Genomic DNA, 22,680 nt, shown 5'->3' with positions numbered 1-22,680 from the left:
ACACTGCAACCGCAGGAACTCTGCTGACTAATCATTTCTGTAACAGATCTCGTCATTAACCCTAAAAATATAACAATATGGTTCTGTGGAGATCGGGGGGGGGGGGGGGGTCCCCTCATCTGTCTGTATACACTGTTCAGACCCGAAACCATAAGTAATAACAGGAGGATATATCTGAACGATTTCGCTAGAGCAGTGTTTCCCCAACCAGGGTGCCTACTGCTGTTGCAAAACTACAACTCCCAGCATGCCCAGACAGCCTTCGGCTGTCTGGGCATGCTGGGAATTGTAGTTTTGCAACAGCTGGAGGCACCCTGGTTCGGAAACACTGTTCTAGATTTTCCTTTACACTTAACCTAAACCTGTTATTTTATTTACCTAAGTCAACTGGAGATTTTCCAGACTAAGATAAATGAGACGACTAAAATACGGCTAAAAGTAAATGTCAATTTTCAGAATCAGAATGAGGCTGCAGAACGGTCACTACGGCAGCTTCACATGAGGCTCGAGAAGGAAACACTGAAGGGATCCATAGAATCATGTCCAGAAGTTTCCTCCATCACTTACCGATCAGCGTTTTTAAGCATTGGCCTGACGCGGTGTCCCAGATCCGACTACACAAAGGAAGAGAAGAACAAAAATCAGGTATGTTGTCACCGGAGTGTGATAGCAGGAACACTTTAATTAGGCACAATGTCCTGTGTATGTCCTGTCCTGCTGAGGTAGCCTGAGGGCTTATCTCTCCTGCTGCAGCAGCTCCTGTGCTCGGAATGACCAGGCTTTATCAATCGAGCGCAGAGCACACAGATCAATGGGATTCTATGGAATCCCATTGATCTGTATGAGGAATCAAATGATTCCTCCTTAAAGTCCCCAAAAGGGAACTAAAAGTGTAAAAAAAAAAAAAAAAAAAATACGACAAAATCAAACCTATATAAGTAGGGCATCATTCTGACCGTATGGACCTACAGAAAATGAAGTGTAATTTTTACAAAAAAATGTATGATGTAGAAAAAGAAGCCCCCAAAATTTACAAAATTGTGTTTTTTTCTTCGATTTTGTCGCACTATGATTTTTTTTCCTGTTTTGCCGTAGATTTTTGGGTAAAGTGACTGATGTCATTACAAAGTAGAATTGGTGGTGCAAAAAATAAGCCATAATATGGATTTTTAGGTGCAAAATTTAATGGGTTATAATTTTTAAATGTAAGGGAGGAAAAAACGAAAGTGCAAAAATAGAAAAAAAACACTTGGTCCTTAAGGGGTTAAGCGTCTGATCATGGGGGAAGGGGGGTGTTCGACCATTGGGACCCCTGCAATCTACTGCCAGGTGTTCCGGCACTCCTCATGCACAGAACTGTGTCTAGCACTGCACAAAGCCGTGGCCGACACGCCCCCTACAGGAGAGCAGGAGATAGTGTCACGTGTATCCAGCTCTTCCATAGAGATGTATGAGGGGACAGGCTGACCACTGATTCCACCATGGAGAGGGCCAGAGATTGCGGCGGTATATTACTACAACATCCATACTGGTTTGTACTTCACTTTCCCACAGATAAGAAATGGTTATATAGAAATGTATTGCCACTATTACACATAAGGGGGCGCCACTCACCACAGGCCGTCATAACTACTAGAGACGATGAGAGAACCATCACGATTGAAATGCACCTGGGAAGGTAAAAATAAAAAGGTGACATATGTCGATTGTTACCTGTGTATCCCCCGAGGACGACCCCCTGGAGGGAAGGAAACCTGATAATAACTACAATAACCACAACAACTGTGCTAATACACAGACTGTCAGCTCCTGGGGTCAGGGATGATGGGAGTGATACATTGTATGATAGGAGATTAGATTGTGATCTCCTGGGGTCAGGGATGATGGGAGTGATACATTGTATGTGATAGGAGATTAGATTGTGAGCTCCTGGGGTCAGGGATGATGGGAGTGATACATTGTATGATAGGAGATTAGATTGTGATCTCCTGGGGTCAGGGATGATGGGAGTGATACATTGTATGTGATAGGAGATTGGATTGTGATCTCCTGGGGTCAGGGATGATGGGAGTGATACATTGTATGTGATAGGAGATTAGATTGTGAGCTCCTGGGGTCAGGGATGATGGGAGTGATACATTGTATGATAGGAGATTAGATTGTGAGCTCCTGGGGTCAGGGATGATGGGAGTGATACATTGTATGATAGGAGATTAGATTGTGATCTCCTGGGGTCAGGGATGATGGGAGTGATACATTGTATGATAGGAGATTAGATTGTGATCTCCTGGGGTCAGGGATGATGGGAGTGATACATTGTATGATAGGAGATTAGATTGTGATCTCCTGGGGTCAGGGATGATGGGAGTGATACATTGTATGTGATAGGAGATTAGATTGTGAGCTCCTGGGGTCAGGGATGATGGGAGTGATACATTGTATGATAGGAGATTAGATTGTGAGCTCCTGGGGTCAGGGATGATGGGAGTGATACATTGTATGATAGGAGATTAGATTGTGATCTCCTGGGGTCAGGGATGATGGGAGTGATACATTGTATGATAGGAGATTAGATTGTGATCTCCTGGGGTCAGGGATGATGGGAGTGATACATTGTATGTGATAGGAGATTATATTGTGAGCTCCTGGGGTCAGGGATGATGGGAGTGATACATTGTATGTGATAGGAGATTATATTGTGAGCTCCTGGGGTCAGGGATGATGGGAGTGATACATTGTATGTGATATGAGATTAGATTGTGAGCTCCTGGGGTCAGGGATGATGGGAGTGATACATTGTATGTGATAGGAGATTAGATTGTGAGCTCCTGGGGTCAGGGATGATGGGAGTGATACATTGTATGATAGAAGATTAGATTGTGATCTCCTGGGGTCAGGGATGATGGGAGTGATACATTGTATGATAGGAGATTAGATTGTGATCTCCTGGGGTCAGGGATGATGGGAGTGATGATACATTGTATGATAGGAGATTAGATTGTGATCTCCTGGGGTCAGGGATGATGGGAGTGATACATTGTATGATAGGAGATTAGATTGTGAGCTCCTGGGGTCAGGGATGATGGGAGTGATACATTGTATGATAGGAGATTAGATTGTGATCTCCTGGGGTCAGGGATGATGGGAGTGATACATTGTATGTGATAGGAGATTAGATTGTGATCTCCTGGGGTCAGGGATGATGGGAGTGATGATACATTGTATGTGATAGGAGATTAGATTGTGATCTCCTGGGGTCAGGGATGATGGGAGTGATACATTGTATGTGATAGGAGATTAGATTGTGATCTCCTGGGGTCAGGGATGATGGGAGTGATACATTGTATGATAGGAGATTAGATTGTGAGCTCCTGGGGTCAGGGATGATGGGAGTGATACATTGTATGATAGGAGATTAGATTGTGAGCTCCTGGGGTCAGGGATGATGGGAGTGATACATTGTATGATAGGAGATTAGATTGTGATCTCCTGGGGTCAGGGATGATGGGAGTGATACATTGTATGTGATAGGAGATTAGATTGTGATCTCCTGGGGTCAGGGATGATGGGAGTGATACATTGTATGTGATAGGAGATTAGATTGTGAGCTCCTGGGATCAGGGATGATGGGAGTGATACATTGTATGATAGGAGATTAGATTGTGATCTCCTGGGGTCAGGGATGATGGGAGTGATACATTGTATGATAGGAGATTAGATTGTGAGCTCCTGGGGTCAGGGATGATGGGAGTGATACATTGTATGTGATAGGAGATTAGATTGTGAGCTCCTGGGATCAGGGATGATGGGAGTGATACATTGTATGATAGGAGATTAGATTGTGATCTCCTGGGGTCAGGGATGATGGGAGTGATACATTGTATGATAGGAGATTAGATTGTGATCTCCTGGGGTCAGGGATGATGGGAGTGATACATTGTATGTGATAGGAGATTAGATTGTCAGCTCCTGGGGTCAGGGATGATGGGAGTGATACATTGTATGATAGGAGATTAGATTGTGATCTCCTGGGGTCAGGGATGATGGGAGTGATACATTGTATGATAGGAGATTAGATTGTGAGCTCCTGGGGTCAGGGATGATGGGAGTGATACATTGTATGTGATAGGAGATTAGATTGTGATCTCCTGGGGTCAGGGATGATGGGAGTGATACATTGTATGATAGGAGATTATATTGTGATCTCCTGGGGGTCAGGGATGATGGGAGTGATACATTGTATGATAGGAGATTAGATTGTGATCTCCTGGGGTCAGGGATGATGTGAGTGATACATTGTATGTGATAGGAGATTAGATTGTGATCTCCTGGGGTCAGGGATGATGGGAGTGATACATTGTATGATAGGAGATTAGATTGTGATCTCCTGGGGTCAGGGATGATAGGAGTGATACATTGTATGATAGAAGATTAGATTGTGATCTCCTGGGGTCAGGGATGATGGGAGTGATACATTGTATGATAGGAGATTAGATTGTGATCTCCTGGGGTCAGGGATGATGTGAGTGATACATTGTATGTGATAGGAGATTAGATTGTGAGCTCCTGGGATCAGGGATGATGGGAGTGATACATTGTATGATAGGAGATTAGATTGTGATCTCCTGGGGTCAGGGATGATGGGAGTGATACATTGTATGATAGGAGATTAGATTGTGAGCTCCTGGGGTCAGGGATGATGGGAGTGATACATTGTATGTGATAGGAGATTAGATTGTGATCTCCTGGGGTCAGGGATGATGGGAGTGATACATTGTATGATAGGAGATTAGATTGTGATCTCCTGGGGTCAGGGATGATGGGAGTGATACATTGTATGTGATAGGAGATTAGATTGTGATCTCATGGGGTCAGGGATGATGGGAGTGATACATTGTATGTGATAGATTAGATTGTGATCTCCTGGGGTCAGGGATGATGGAAGAGACATATTGTTTGATGTACTACATAACAAAACCAGAAATGATAACTCACAGCAGACACAGGGTCAGAGTGCGCAGGTAACGTCTTGAGACACTTCCCGGTCTTTACATCCCAAATTCTGACACTTTCATCAAACTGGATAAAGAATGAAGATCCAATTAGATAAGTCAAGGTGATCTGGACCAGAGGGCTCTGAATGTAAATAAACTACAACTCCCAGCAGGTATAGATGGCTGGAAAGTCCTACGATGCTCTGAGCTCAGGATAAGATGTGACCAGGAGTAACATTACAGTAATAAATCATCATCAGGGACAGGTCCTGAATCCTAGGACTTACTGATCCGGAGACGATTAGGTTGGACTGTGGGTTGAAGTTGCAGCAGAAGACGTAGTTACTGTGACCCTTCAGCGTCTTCAGACATTTCCCCTGAGATGAGAAGATGAGAAGTTATTGGGGGGGGGGGGGGGGGGGAAAGACAGTGAAAGGTCCCTGTATGTCCTGCATTATACGACTTCTTCAGGGTACAGGGCCTAATATATCAGAAGATCTGAAGAGAAAACTCTCACTACATCAGTGTGTTTATAGCTGTAGAAAAACTAGAAAAACGCCAGACATGCTGGGAGTTGTAGTTTTTCAACATCTAAAAGTCTACCGCTTGGAAACCACTGCTGTAGTGTATTTTGCAAAACTACAACTCTCAGCATGCCCAGACAGCCAAAGGCTGTCTGGGCATGCTGGGAGTTGTAGTTTTGCAACATCTGAAGGTCCACATTTCTGAAACCAACACTGTAGTGTATTGTGTTTATTGTAAAGCTACAACTCCAAGTATACTGGGAGTTGTAGTTTTGCAACATCTGAAGGCCTACAGTTTGGAAACCACTGCTGTGGTGTATATTGGAAAACTACAATTCCCAGCATGCCCATAAAGCTGTTGGCTGCAATGGCATCTCCAGGTCATGGTGGGAGTTGTAGTTGTGCAACATCTGAAGGTCTACAGTTTGAAAGTCACTGGTGTAATGTATATAACAAACTCCCAGCATGACCTGGTGATGCCATTGCAGCCAACGGCTGCCGGGAATGCAGGGAGTTGTAGTTTTTGCAGCATTTCTGAAACCAATGCATAGTGTATAGTGTTATTGGAAAACTACAAAACCCAGTATGCTGGGAGTTGTAGTTTTGCAACATGTGAAGGCCTACACTTTGAGAAAACCACTGCTGTAGTGTATATTGGAACAGCTGGAGACACACTCATGAACACCCTCCAATCACCCTGAGAGCGCACACATACACGAGCTGCTAATGACAGACGAGGGAATACGCACCGAGCTGACGTCCCAGATCTTCAGGGTCTTATCATCGGAGGCGGAGACCAGGAGATTGGAGTCAGAGGACCAAGCGACATCTGATATTCCCTGAAAGAGACAGACATCAGAATGAATGTAACCGCCAACCTAAAAGAGAAGACCAACTATGGGGGTCTCCAGGGGACCCTGTAATTGTGTGTGTGTGACGGGGGAGGAGGGCATCTGTTAACATGAGCGGACCCCCACGGGAAACTTATTCTAGGAATATTAGTAAGACGATACATTCGGGGCGGAGCGCCTCTTACCAGCTTGTGCCCGGATATCGTCTTCTCAAATTTGCCGTCATACGAGCCCCAGATCTTTATCAGTTTATCAGCCGCTAATTGGGAGGAAAATAAAGATAAGATGAGTGGTGTCCATAGAGGAGGAGACCCCCCGACCTAAAGATGTCAACTGCTGCACCCCCTCCAGCACACAGACATCTCTCTACACAGACTGAAGGGTCCAAACACTGGGATCTAATGCAGTGTCCACAACCTGGGCAAAAACTACAGCTCCCAGCATGCACCAACAAAACTGCTGCTAAACACCTTTAACCACACTACATCTCCCATTATGCTCTGCTCTAATTGTTGTAAATGGCATGCTGGGAGATGTAGTTTAGCAACATCTAAAAGGTCTGAAGTTTGAAAACCACTGCTGTAGAGTGTAGTGAAAATTGCAAAACTACAACTCCCAGCATGTTTACAAATAATGTCATAATAATGTCAGCATCCATCATTCCATGAAAACCCATAAAAACAGTAAATAATTCCCATCATGTTCTGACAAAACTGCAACTTTGTAAACACCATCTATTATGTCACATGATACAGTGCGGGATCCTCCTTTATACAGCGCGCCTACACATTATATACAGCGCGCCTACACATTATATACAGTGCGGGATCCTCCTTTATACAGCGCGCCTACACATTATATACAGTGCGGGATCCCCCTTTATACAGCGCACCTACACATTATATACAGTGCGGGATCCTCCTTTATACAGCGCGCCTACACATTATATACAGCGCTCCTACACATTATATGCAGCGCACCTACACATTATATACAGTGCGGGATCCCCCTTATACAGCGCACCTACACATTATATACAGTGCGGGATCCCCTTTATACAGCGCTCCTACACATTATATACAGTGCGGGATCCCCTTTATACAGCGCACCTACACATTATATACAGTGCGGGATCCTCCTTTATACAGCGCTCCTACACATTATATACAGTGCGGGATCCTCCTTTATACAGCGCTCCTACACATTATATACAGTGCGGGATCCTCCTTTATACAGCGCTCCTACACATTATATACAGTGCGGGATCCTCCTTTATACAGCGCTCCTACACATTATATACAGTGCGGGATCCTCCTTTATACAGCGCTCCTACACATTATATACAGTGCGGGATCCTCCTTTATACAGCGCTCCTACACATTATACAGTGCGGGATCCTCCTTTATACAGCGCTCCTACACATTATACAGTGCGGGATCCTCCTTTATACAGCGCTCCTACACATTATATACAGTGCGGGATCCTCCTTTATACAGCGCGCCTACACATTATATACAGTGCGGGATCCCCCTTTATACAGCGCACCTACACATTATATACAGTGCGGGATCCTCCTTTATACAGCGCGCCTACACATTATATACAGTGCGGGATCCTCCTTTATACAGCGCGCCTACACATTATATACAGCGCGCCTACACATTATATACAGTGCGGGATCCTCCTTTATACAGCGCGCCTACACATTATATACAGTGCGGGATCCCCCTTTATACAGCGCACCTACACATTATATACAGTGCGGGATCCTCCTTTATACAGCGCGCCTACACATTATATACAGCGCTCCTACACATTATATGCAGCGCACCTACACATTATATACAGTGCGGGATCCCCCTTATACAGCGCACCTACACATTATATACAGTGCGGGATCCCCTTTATACAGCGCTCCTACACATTATATACAGTGCGGGATCCCCTTTATACAGCGCTCCTACACATTATATACAGTGCGGGATCCCCTTTATACAGCACACCTACACATTATATACAGTGCGGGATCCTCCTTTATACAGCGCTCCTACACATTATATACAGTGCGGGATCCTCCTTTATACAGCGCTCCTACACATTATATACAGTGCGGGATCCTCCTTTATACAGCGCTCCTACACATTATATACAGTGCGGGATCCTCCTTTATACAGCGCTCCTACACATTATACAGTGCGGGATCCTCCTTTATACAGCGCTCCTACACATTATACAGTGCGGGATCCTCCTTTATACAGCGCTCCTACACATTATATACAGTGCAGGATCCCCCTTTATACAGCGCTCCTACACATATACAGTGCGGGATCCTCCTTTATACAGCGCTCCTACACATTATATACAGTGCGGGATCCTCCTTTACAGCGCTCCTACACATTTACAGTGCGGGATCCCCCTTTATACAGCGCTCCTACACATTATTTACAGTGCGGGATCCTCCTTTATACAGCGCTCCTACACATTATACAGTGCGGCATCCTCCTTTATACAGTGTGGGATCTCCTTTATACAGCGCTCCTACACATTATATACAGTGCGGGATCCTCCTTTATACAGCGCTCCTACACATACAGTGCGGGATCCTCCTTTATACAGCGCTCCTACACATTATATACAGTGCAGGATCCCCCTTTATACAGCGCTCCTACACATATACAGTGCGGGATCCTCCTTTATACAGCGCTCCTACACATTATATACAGTGCGGGATCCTCCTTTACAGCGCTCCTACACATTTACAGTGCGGGATCCCCCTTTATACAGCGCTCCTACACATTATTTACAGTGCGGGATCCTCCTTTATACAGCGCTCCTACACATTATACAGTGCGGCATCCTCCTTTATACAGTGTGGGATCTCCTTTATACAGCGCTCCTACACATTATATACAGTGCGGGATCCTCCTTTATACAGCGCTCCTACACATTATATACAGTGCGGGATCCTCCTTTATACAGCGCTCCTACACATTATACAGTGCGGGATCCTCCTTTATACAGTGCGGGATCCTCCTTTATACAGCGCTCCTACACATTATACAGTGCGGGATCCTCCTTTATACAGTGTGGGATCCCCTTTATACAGCGCTCCTACACATTATATACAGTGCGGGATCCTCCTTTATACAGCGCTCCTACACATTATATACAGTGCGGGATCCCACTTTATACAGCGCTCCTACACATTATATACAGTGCGGGATCCTCCTTTATACAGTGCGGGATCCTCCTTTATACAGCGCTCCTACACATTATACAGTGCTGGATCCTCCTTTATACAGCGCTCCTACACATTATATACAGTGCGGGATCCCCCTTTATACAGCGCTCCTACACATTATATACAGTGCGGGATCCTCCTTTATACAGCGCTCCTACACATTATACAGTGCGGGATTCTCCTTTATACAGTGCGGGATCCCCTTTATACAGCGCTCCTACACATTATATACAGTGCGGGATCCTCCTTTATACAGCGCTCCTACACATTATATACAGTGCGGGATCCTACTTTATACAGCGCTCCTACACATTATATACAGTGCGGGATCCTCCTTTATACAGTGCGGGATCCTCCTTTATACAGCGCTCCTAAACATTATACAGTGCGGGATCCTCCTTTATACAGTGCGGGATCCCCTTTATACAGCGCTCCTACACATTATACAGCGCTCCTACACATTATACAGTGCGGAATCCTCCTTTATACAGTGCGGGATCCCCTTTATACAGCGCTCCTACACATTATACAGCGCTCCTATACATTATACAGCGCGGGATCCCCTTTATACAGCGCTCCTACACATTATACAGCGCGGAATCCTCCTTTATACAGTGCGGGATCCCCTTTATACAGCGCTCCTATACATTATACAGCGCGGGATCCCCCTTTATACAGCGCTCCTACACATTATATACAGTGCGGGATCCTCCTTTATACAGTGCGGGATCCCCTTTATACAGCGCTCCTACACATTATATACAGTGCGGGATCCTCCTTTATACAGTGTGGGATCCCCCTTTATACAGCGCTCCTACACATTATATACAGTGCGGGATCCTCCTTTATACAGTGCGGGATCCTCCTTTATACAGCGCTCCTACACATTATATACAGTGCGGGATCCTCCTTTATACAGCGCACCTACACATTATATACAGTGCGGGATCCTCCTTTATAGTGCTCCTACACATTATATACAGTGCGGGATCCCCCTTTATACAGCGCTCCTACACATTATATACAGTGCGGGATCCCCCTTTATACAGCGCTCCTACACATTATATACAGTGCGGGATCCCCCTTTATACAGCGCTCCTACACATTATATACAGTGCGGGATCCCCCTTTATACAGCGCTCCTACACATTATATACAGTGCAGGATCCCCTTTATACAGCGCTCCTACACATTATATACAGTGCGGGATCCTCCTTTATACAGCGCACCTACACATTATATACAGTGCAGGATCCCCTTTATACAGCGCTCCTACACATATACAGTGCGGGATCCCCCTTTATACAGCGCTCCTACACATTATATACAGTGCGGGATCCCCCTTATACAGCGCTCCTACACATTATATACAGTGCGGGATCCTCCTTTATACAGCGCTCCTATACATTATACAGTGCAGGATCCTCCTTTATACAGCGCTCCTACACATTATATACAGTGCGGGATCCTCCTTTATACAGCGCTCCTACACATTATATACAGTGCGGGATCCTCCTTTATACAGCGCTCCTACACATTATATACAGTGCGGGATCCCCTTTATACAGCGCTCCTACACATTATATACAGTGCGGGATCCTCCTTTAAACAGCGCTCCTACACATTATATACAGTGCGGGATCCTCCTTTATACAGCGCTCCTATACATTATACAGTGCGGGATCCTCCTTTATACAGCGCTCCTATACATTATATACAGTGCAGGATCCTCCTTTATACAGCGCTCCTACACATTATATACAGTGCGGGATCCCCCTTATACAGCGCTCCTACACATTATATACAGTGCGGGATCCTCCTTTATACAGCGCTCCTACACATTATATACAGTGCGGGATCCCCCTTATACAGCGCTCCTACACATTATATACAGTGCGGGATCCTCCTTTATACAGCGCTCCTACACATTATACAGTGCGGGATCCTCCTTTATACAGCGCTCCTACACATTATACAGTGCGGGATCCTCCTTTATACAGCGCTCCTACACATTATATACAGTGCGGGATCCTCCTTTATACAGCGCTCCTACACATTATACAGTGCGGGATCCTCCTTTATACAGCGCTCCTACACATTATACAGTGCGGGATCCTCCTTTATACAGCGCTCCTACACATTATACAGTGCGGGATCCTCCTTTATACAGCGCTCCTACACATTATATACAGTGCGGGATCCCCTTTATACAGCGCTCCTACACATTATATACAGTGCAGGATCCCCCTTTATACAGCGCTCCTACACATTATATACAGTGCAGGATCCCCCTTTATACAGCGCTCCTACACATTATATACAGTGCAGGATCCTCCTTTATACAGCGCTCCTACACATTATATACAGTGCAGGATCCTCCTTTATACAGCGCTCCTACACATTATATACAGTGCAAGATCCTCCTTTATACAGCGCTCCTATACATTATACAGTGCAGGATCCTCCTTTATACAGCGCTCCTACACATTATATACAGTGCAGGATCCTCCTTTATACAGCGCTCCTACACATTATATACAGTGCGGGATCCCCCTTATACAGCGCTCCTACACATTATATACAGTGCAGGATCCTCCTTTATACAGCGCTCCTACACATTATACAGTGCGGGATCCTCCTTTATACAGCGCTCCTACACATTATACAGTGCGGGATCCTCCTTTATACAGCGCTCCTACACATTATATACAGTGCGGGATCCTCCTTTATACAGCGCTCCTACACATTATACAGTGCGGGATCCTCCTTTATACAGCGCTCCTACACATTATACAGTGCGGGATCCTCCTTTATACAGCGCTCCTACACATTATACAGTGCGGGATCCTCCTTTATACAGCGCTCCTACACATTATACAGTGCAGGATCCCCCTTTATACAGCGCTCCTACACATTATATACAGTGCAGGATCCCCCTTTATACAGCGCTCCTACACATATACAGTGCAGGATCCTCCTTTATACAGCGCTCCTACACATTATATACAGTGCAGGATCCCCCTTTATACAGCGCTCCTACACATATACAGTGCGGGATCCCCCTTTATACAGCGCTCCTACACATTATATACAGTGCGGGATCCCCCTTATACAGCGCTCCTACACATTATATACAGTGCAGGATCCTCCTTTATACAGCGCTCCTACACATTATATACAGTGCGGGATCCTCCTTTATACAGCGCTCCTACACATTATACAGTGCGGGATCCTCCTTTATACAGCGCTCCTATACATTATACAGTGCGGGATCCTCCTTTATACAGCGCTCCTATACATTATATACAGTGCAGGATCCTCCTTTATACAGCGCTCCTACACATTATATACAGTGCGGGATCCCCCTTATACAGCGCTCCTACACATTATATACAGTGCAGGATCCTCCTTTATACAGCGCTCCTATACATTATACAGTGCGGGATCCTCCTTTATACAGCGCTCCTATACATTATATACAGTGCGGGATCCTCCTTTATACAGCGCTCCTACACATTATATACAGTGCGGGATCCTCCTTTATACAGCGCTCCTACACATTATATACAGTGCGGGATCCCCCTTATACAGTGCTCCTACACATTATATACAGTGCAGGATCCTCCTTTATACAGCGCTCCTACACATTATATACAGTGCGGGATCCCCCTTATACAGCGCTCCTACACATTATATACAGTGCAGGATCCTCCTTTATACAGCGCTCCTACACATTATATACAGTGCAGGATCCCCCTTTATACAGCGCTCCTACACATTATATACAGTGCAGGATCCTCCTTTATACAGCGCTCCTACACATTATATACAGTGCAGGATCCCCCTTTATACAGCGCTCCTACACATTATATACAGTGCGGGATCCCCCTTTATAAGAGGATTCCCTTATGGGTGCCCTCCGGGTCCTTACATGAGCTGGCCAACCACTCCCCGTTGGGGCTGAACTTCACAGACGACACGGCCTTGGTGTGCCCCGCCAGGGTGAACTTCAGGGTGTAGTTCGGCTTCACAGGAGCGGGCTGAGAGAAAACACAGAGGAATCAAAGGTCGGAGATAACAGGGTGTCATGGCGTCTAGATCATCTGGACACTACGTGGATTTCTTTAGGGCTCATTCACACCTACAGAATCTGCTGCAGATTTCAATGCAAACTAAACAGCATAAAACCTGCAGCCGATCCTGCACAAGTGAACAAGCCCTTAACCCCTTCAGTACACAGCAATTCTTCATTTTTTACCTTTAAGTAGAATTAACTTACACTTTCCCCCCTACAGACCCACATAAGGATCGCTTTATTTGGGATCAATGTTGCTCCTTTTTTGGTGGGTGCAGTTTTTTTTATTATAACTTTTTGTAAGAAAATCATTGTATATTAGAATTGTCCTCTTGTGACCCCCAAGACACTTTTAGGTTTACAACATTCACCATGCGGTTTCATTACATTTTAATGGTTTAGACATTTCTACATGCGACAATCCTAAACGTGTTCATATTTGTTCGCAATATTTTAATTAACAAAAAAAATAAAATGGATAATGTGAATTGATCTAAACGGGTTTATTCCAAAGGGAAATATCAAATAGAACAATGCTGCACCATAGCCATCAGTGTGATCAGTGCTCCATTACTATAGGCTGTTATAGCATTGATCAGTGTTATCAGTACTCCATTACTATAGGATGTTATAGCATTGATCAGTGTTATCAGTGCTCCATTACTATAGGATGTTATAGCATTGATCAGTGTTATCAGTACTCCATTACTATAGGATGTTATAGCATTGATCAGTGTGATCAGTGCTCCATTACTATAGGATGTTATAGCATTGATCAGTGTTATCAGTGCTCCATTACTATAGGATGTTATAGCATTGATCAATGTGATCAGTGCTCATTACTATAGGATGTTATAGCATTGATCAGTGTTATCAGTGCTCCATTACTATAGGCTGTTATAGCATTGATCAGTGTTATCAGTACTCCATTACTATAGGATGTTATAGCATTGATCAGTGTGATCAGTGCTCCATTACTATAGGCTGTTATAGCATTGATCAGTGTTATCAGTGCTCCATTACTATAGGCTGTTATAGCATTGATCTGTGTTATCAGTACTCCATTACTATAGGATGTTATAGCATTGATCAGTGTGATCAGTGCTCCATTACTATAGGATGTTATAGCATTGATCAGTGTTATCAGTGCTCCATTACTATAGGATGTTATAGCATTGATCAGTGTTATCAGTGCTCCATTACTATAGGCTGTTATAGCACCGATCAGTGTTATCAGTGCTCCATTACTATAGGCTGTTATAGCATTGATCAGTGCTCCATTACTATAGGATGTTATAGCATTGATCAGTGCTCCATTACTATAGGCTGTTATAGCATTGATCAGTGTTATCAGTGCTCCATTACTATAGGATGTTACAGCATTGATCAGTGTTCAGTGTTCCATTACTATAGGCTGTTATAGCATCAGTGTGATCAGTGCTCCATTACTATAAGATGTTATAGCATTGATCAGTGCTCCATTACTATAGGCTGTTATAGCATTGATCAGTGTTATCAGTGCTCCATTACTATAGGATGTTACAGCATTGATCAGTGTTATCAGTACTCCATTACTATAGGCTGTTATAGCATTGATCAGTGTTATCAGTACTCCATTACTATAGGATGTTATAGCATTGATCAGTGTGATCAGTGCTCCATTACTATAGGCTGTTATAGCATTGATCAGTGTTATCAGTGCTCCATTACTATAGGCTGTTATAGCATTGATCAGTGTTATCAGTACTCCATTACTATAGGATGTTATAGCATTGATCAGTGTGATCAGTGCTCCATTACTATAGGATGTTATAGCATTGATCAGTGTTATCAGTGCTCCATTACTATAGGATGTTATAGCATTGATCAATGTGATCAGTGATCATTACTATAGGATGTTATAGCATTGATCAGTGTTATCAGTGCTCCATTACTATAGGATGTTATAGCACCGATCAGTGTTATCAGTGCTCCATTACTATAGGATGTTACAGCATTGATCAGTGTTCAGTGTTCCATTACTATAGGCTGTTATAGCATCAGTGTGATCAGTGCTCCATTACTATAAGATGTTATAGCATTGATCAGTGCTCCATTACTATAGGCTGTTATAGCATTGATCAGTGTTATCAGTGCTCCATTACTATAGGATGTTACAGCATTGATCAGTGTTATCAGTACTCCATTACTATAGGCTGTTATAGCATTGATCAGTGTTATCAGTACTCCATTACTATAGGATGTTATAGCATTGATCAGTGTGATCAGTGCTCCATTACTATAGGCTGTTATAGCATTGATCAGTGTTATCAGTGCTCCATTACTATAGGCTGTTATAGCATTGATCAGTGTTATCAGTACTCCATTACTATAGGATGTTATAGCATTGATCAGTGTGATCAGTGCTCCATTACTATAGGATGTTATAGCATTGATCAGTGTTATCAGTGCTCCATTACTATAGGATGTTATAGCATTGATCAATGTGATCAGTGCTCATTACTATAGGATGTTATAGCATTGATCAGTGTTATCAGTGCTCCATTACTATAGGATGTTATAGCACCGATCAGTGTTATCAGTGCTCCATTACTATAGGCTGTTATAGCACCGATCAGTGTTATCAGTGCTCCATTACTATAGGCTGTTATAGCATTGATCAGTGCTCCATTACTATAGGATGTTATAGCATTGATCAGTGCTCCATTACTATAGGATGTTATAGCATTGATCAGTGTTATCAGTGTTCCATTACTATAGGCTGTTATAGCATCAGTGTGATCAGTGCTCCATTACTATAAGATGTTATAGCATTGATCAGTGCTCCATTACTATAGGCTGTTATAGCATTGATCAGTGTTATCAGTGCTCCATTACTATAGGCTGTTATAGCATTGATCAGTGTTATCAGTGCTCCATTACTATAGGCTGTTATAGCATTGATCAGTGCTCCATTACTATAGGCTGTTATAGCATTGATCAGTGCTCCATTACTATAGGATGTTATAGCATTGATCAATGTTATCAGCACTACATTACTTAAGGCTGCCGTAGCATTGATCATTGTTATCGGTACTCTGATTACAGGCTTCCTGTATATTTAGAGCGCTGATCAGACATCATGGAGGCAGGTAGGGACCCTCCAGCCATCATCCTAGCGATTGCACTGTGGAGATCCCGATCAGCCCCCCTAACCATGTAATCTAAAAAGGTTAAGGTTGTTCAATGGCTCAATTGCTGTGGTCTGTCATTAGCGGTGAGTCCTGGCTGCTGATAGCATCCATTACTCACCAACTTTTTTTGATATGTTGTAGTCCTTATCTAATATATATCATTTATTTTTTGTTTAAAATATTTTATTTTACATTTGAAAACCGGCCACTAGTGCAGCCTGTCATGACGTCTCGACTGAATTAGGACCAATGCCGGTCAGAGAGGCGGGAGCGAGCACTTTGAACGCCGGGGCTGCGCACATTGGCTCACTGGCCTCGCGCGCAGCCCGCTCCCGGCAGTGATATCTTCCACAGCAGGACGGCGATGCTCCTACACTCCTCCTCCTTGGGTAGTACATGATCTGTACTGGAGGAGGAGTCCCCGGAGCAGCCTGCCGTGCTATTGGCCACTCATCCACGCACGCTCCCGACAGTCAGTGACATCACGCGTGCTGGGGAAAGTTGGCTTCCGGCAGAGCTACAGCCGGCAGAAGAAAAGACATTTCTAAGGTAGAAAACATTTTTTTAAAGGCAGGGAGTGGGTTAGGGATAGATTAGCAATAGGTAGGGACAGAAAATATATATATTTTTAAGATGGTGGGAGCTACTCTTTAAAGAAAGCAGAGCGCCTAATTCCTGCTCCTAGTTGTAAGCCCTACATCCCCCATACACTGTAAAACAATGGACGCTCATCAGTCTAATAACGCTATGATCCCCTTGTCTGACAAGTGAACGACATGTGACCACTGCAGCCAATCGGAAGCCTCCACGGTCTTGTGCGATATTCCTGGCATCGACGCTCAGTGATAGGAACCACGATGCCTGAAGTGAAGCACATGACCACGGAGGCCTCGGATTGGCTGTTATTACTTCTCAGTAATAACCAGGAGAGCGCTCGTATGAGGGATCGCGGCGGATCGGACACATATCTATTGTTTTATATGGTTAGGGAACTGGTTAACCCTCACACTGACTCGGCCGCCATGTCTGCCCTCAATTCTGTCCGTAATTTGTTACTTTTTTGTACATAAGAAGCAACATAAAGTTATCACTGTGAGCCGCCCTAAATACTGCGCCATTACAGACCACAAAGTCAGACAAAAGGCTTCAAACTGTGGTGAAACTACAACTCCCAGCAGGCACCGAGAGGGGGCACATGATGAGTGTAGTAGTTCAACAGCTGGACAGCCAAGGGTGAGCAAGTGACTATGAAGAACAGCGCTGACCTTGCTCTGGTTGCTGGAGGATGATGGAGTGGATTGGGTCTTAGAGGCTTCAGTCTCCGGCTTCTTCTCCTCTGTGGCCATGATGGGTTAACTGGAGGCGAGTCACGTGATGAAGAGCGACGTCAGCTCCCTGTGTGCTACAGAACCACAAGAAGTGTCAGCACCAGCAGAATAGTGAGTGCAGCTCTAGAGCGTAATACAGGATATAACTCAGGATCAGTACAGGATAAGTAATGTAATGTATGTACACAATGACCTCACCAGCAGAATAGTGAGTATAGCTCTGGAGTATAATACAGGATATAACTCAGGATCAGTACAGGATAAGTAATGTAATGTATGTACACAGTGATCTCACCAGCAGAATAGTGAGTATAGCTCTGGAGTATAATACAGGATATAACTCAGGATCAGTACAGGATAAGTAATGTAATGTATGTACACAGTGACCTCACCAGCAGAATAGTGAGTACAGCTCTGGAGTATTATACAGGATATAACTCAGGATCAGTACAGGATAAGTAATGTAATGTATATACACAGTGACCTCACCAGCAGAATAGTGAGTACAGCTCTGGGTATAATACAGGATATAACTCAGGATCAGTACAGGATAAGTAATGTAATGTATGTACACAGTGACCTCACCAGCAGAATAGTGAGTACAGCTCTGGAGTATAATACAGGATATAACTCAGGATCAGTACAGGATAAGTAATATAATGTATGTACACAGTGACCTCACCAGCAGAATAGTGAGTACAGCTCTGGGGTATAATACAGGATATAACTCAGGATCAGTACAGGATAAGTAATGTAATGTATGTACACAGTGATCTCACCAGCAGAATAGTGAGTACAGCTCTGGAGTATAATACAGGATATAACTCAGGATCAGTACAGGATAAGTAATGTAATGTATGTACACAGTGACTCCACCAGCAGAATAGTGAGTACAGCTCTGGGTATAATACAGGATATAACTCAGGATCAGTACAGGATAAGTAATGTAATGTATATACACAGTGACCTCACCAGCAGAATAGTGAGTACAGCTCTGGAGTATAATACAGGATATAACTCAGGATCAGTACAGGATAAGTAATATAATGTATGTACACAGTGATCTCACCAGCAGAATAGTGAGTACAGCTCTGGGTATAATACAGGATATAACTCAGGATCAGTACAGGATAAGTAATGTAATGTATGTACACAGTGATCTCACCAGCAGAATAGTGAGTGCAGCTCTGGAGTATAATACAGGATATAACTCAGGATCAGTACAGTATAAGTAATGTAATGTATGTACACAGTGACCTCACCAGCAGAATAGTGAGTGCAGCTCTGGAGTATAATGCAGCATATAACTCAGGATCAGTACATGATAAGTAATGTAATGTATGTACACAGTGACCTCACCAGCAGAATAGTGAGTACAGCTCAGGAGTATAATACAGGATATAACTCAGGATCAGTACAGGGGGGGGGGGGGCACGCACAGTGCCACACGCTCAGGGAACAAGGGGGGGGGGGCACGCACAGTGCCACACGCTCAGGGAACAGGGGGGGGGGCACGCACAGTGCCACGCTCAGGGAACGGGGGGGGCACGCACAGTGCCACGCTCAGGGAACGGGGGGGGCACGCACAGTGCCACGCTCAGGGAACAGGGGGGGGGGCACGCACAGTGCCACGCTCAGGGAACAGGGGGGGGGCACGCACAGTGCCACGCTCAGGGAACAGGGGGGGGGCACGCACAGTGCCACGCTCAGGGAACAGGGGGGGGGGCACGCACAGTGCCACGCTCAGGGAACAGGGGGGGGGCACGCACAGTGCCACGCTCAGGGAACAGGGGGGGGGCACGCACAGTGCCACGCTCAGGGAACAGGGGGGGGCACACACAGTGCCACGCTCAGGGAACGGGGGGGGGCACACACAGTGCCACGCTCAGGGAACAGGGGGGGGGCACACACAGTGCCACGCTCAGGGAACAGGGGGGGGCACACACAGTGCCACGCTCAGGGAACAGGGGGGGGCACACACAGTGCCACGCTCAGGGAACAGGGGGGGGCACACACAGTGCCACGCTCAGGGAACAGGGGGGGGGGCACACACAGTGCCACGCTCAGGGAACAGGGGGGGGGCACACACAGTGCCACGCTCAGGGAACAGGGGGGGGGCACACACAGTGCCACGCTCAGGGAACAGGGGGGGGGGGCGCACACAGTGCCACGCTCAGGGAACAGGGGGGGGGGGCGCACACAGTGCCACGCTCAGGGAACAGGGGGGGGGGCGCACACAGTGCCACGCTCAGGGAACAGGGGGGGGGGGCGCACACAGTGCCACGCTCAGGGAACAGGGGGGGGGGGCGCACACAGTGCCACGCTCAGGGAACAGGGGGGGGGGGGGGCGCACACAGTGCCACGCTCAGGGAACAGGGGGGGGGGGGGCGCACACAGTGCCACGCTCAGGGAACAGGGGGGGGGGGCGCACACAGTGCCACGCTCAGGGAACAGGGGGGGGGGGGCGCACACAGTGCCACGCTCAGGGAACAGGGGGGGGCGCACACAGTGCCACGCTCAGGGAACAGGGGGGGGGCGCACACAGTGCCACGCTCAGGGAACAGGGGGGGGGCGCACACAGTGCCACGCTCAGGGAACAGGGGGGGGGGCACACAGTGCCACGCTCAGGGAACAGGGGGGGGGGCGCACACAGTGCCACGCTCAGGGAACAGGGGGGGGGGGCGCACACAGTGCCACGCTCAGGGAACAGGGGGGGGGGGCGCACACAGTGCCACGCTCAGGGAACAGGGGGGGGGCGCACACAGTGCCACGCTCAGGGAACAGGGGGGGGCGCGCACACAGTGCCACGCTCAGGGAACAGGGGGGGGCGCGCACACAGTGCCACGCTCAGGGAACAGGGGGGGGGCGCGCACACAGTGCCACGCTCAGGGAACAGGGGGGGGGCGCGCACACAGTGCCACGCTCAGGGAACAGGGGGGGGCGCGCACACAGTGCCACGCTCAGGGAACAGGGGGGGGGCGCGCACACAGTGCCACGCTCAGGGAACAGGGGGGGGCGCGCACACAGTGCCACGCTCAGGGAACAGGGGGGGGCGCGCACACAGTGCCACGCTCAGGGAACAGGGGGGGGGGGGCGCGCACACAGTGCCACGCTCAGGGAACAGGGGGGGGGGGGCGCGCACACAGTGCCACGCTCAGGGAACAGGGGGGGGGGGCGCGCACACAGTGCCACGCTCAGGGAACAGGGGGGGCGCGCACACAGTGCCACGCTCAGGGAACAGGGGGGGGGCGCGCACACAGTGCCACGCTCAGGGAACAGGGGGGGGGGGCGCACACAGTGCCACGCTCGAGGAACAGGGGGGGGCACACACAGTGCCACGCTCAGGGAACAGGGGGGGGCACACACAGTGCCACGCTCAGGGAACAGGGGGGGGGCACACACAGTGCCACGCTCAGGGAACAGGGGGGGGCACACACAGTGCCACGCTCAGGGAACAGGGGGGGGCACACACAGTGCCACGCTCGAGGAACAGGGGGGGGCACACACAGTGCCACGCTCAGGGAACAGGGGGGGGGCACACACAGTGCCACGCTCAGGGAACAGGGGGGGCACACACAGTGCCACGCTCAGGGAACAGGGGGGGGGCACACACAGTGCCACGCTCGAGGAACAGGGGGGGGGCACACACAGTGCCACGCTCAGGGAACAGGGGGGGGCACACACAGTGCCACACTAAGGAAAACCATACAACACGTACAGCACCACAGTGGGGGTATAAGGGACCTGGAGGGCACACAGAACAATGTCAGAGGGGCACTGGGAACAGGGGGGGGGGAGGGTTTTAGGGCCACACGGGAGCAGCTGGGCCACACAGCCCTATTAATGTGACCAACAGCCCCTGGAGGGTCAGGCCTCGTGTATACTGCTCTGTGCAGGGTAGGCACACCCCCTGGTAACACCCGGGTCAGCCCCCCACTCCTCACGCCCGCTCTCCCCGGTTACCTGGCTCCGGCCTGGGCTCTCAGCTCATTGAAGCCGCACACACTGGAAGCGAGGAGGCTGCGCGCCAGCTCGGGGAACTAAGCACTAGACACGCATGCGCAGCAAGGCAGACACCAGCTACACCGCGCACGGGCGAATAATCTTCTTGTGCGCAAGCGTAGTACCCAGGCGGGAGAATGGCTCATGCGCAGATAGCTATCGACGAGAAAAAAAGAAGATTGTGCGTGCGCGTCCAGGAGAGGCGGAGGAGCGCGGAAGAGAGGCTGCGCATGCGTGTTCTCCTCAGGAGTAATTGTTGAATGTTGACGGTGCGGCGGCGTCGGTGTGGACAGGTGTGCGATATGTAAATGAGGTTTCGGAGGTCACGCCCCTTCATGAATAATTTATCTAAAGAAAACTTGTTCCTCATAGCAACCAATCACAGTGCAGATTTCATTTTTGAAACTGCTGTGGTAAAGTGAAAGCTACGCTGTGATTGGATGGATTAGTTGCTATGGGAAGTAAGGCAGATAATGTGGGAGATTTATCAAA

The 22,680-nt window shown here is 47.2% G+C and overlaps 1 protein-coding gene across 1 annotated transcript in view; it reads right to left on the bottom strand.

Moving 5' to 3' along the window:
- Positions 1–22,444, bottom strand: part of WDR5 (WD repeat domain 5) — a 36,608-nt gene extending 14,164 nt beyond the window's left edge. Inside the window, exons 1-9 of the mRNA XM_056541084.1 lie at positions 22,150–22,444; positions 18,124–18,260; positions 13,542–13,650; positions 6,555–6,628; positions 6,268–6,357; positions 5,282–5,371; positions 4,996–5,079; positions 1,615–1,670; positions 568–614 (exon numbers count right to left, since the gene is read on the bottom strand). Of these exons, the coding sequence (XP_056397059.1) occupies positions 568–614; positions 1,615–1,670; positions 4,996–5,079; positions 5,282–5,371; positions 6,268–6,357; positions 6,555–6,628; positions 13,542–13,650; positions 18,124–18,204 (631 nt within the window). The 5' untranslated portion in view covers positions 18,205–18,260; positions 22,150–22,444. The remainder of the gene's footprint in view (positions 1–567; positions 615–1,614; positions 1,671–4,995; positions 5,080–5,281; positions 5,372–6,267; positions 6,358–6,554; positions 6,629–13,541; positions 13,651–18,123; positions 18,261–22,149) is intronic.
- Between the last annotated feature and the right edge of the window lie 236 nt (positions 22,445–22,680).

Source organism: Hyla sarda, chromosome 9, assembly GCF_029499605.1.
Source record: "Hyla sarda isolate aHylSar1 chromosome 9, aHylSar1.hap1, whole genome shotgun sequence".
Classification (NCBI taxonomy): domain Eukaryota; kingdom Metazoa; phylum Chordata; class Amphibia; order Anura; family Hylidae; genus Hyla; species Hyla sarda.
The sequence above is the reverse complement of the archived record's forward strand: the minus strand, read 5'-3'. Positions and strand labels throughout refer to the sequence as shown.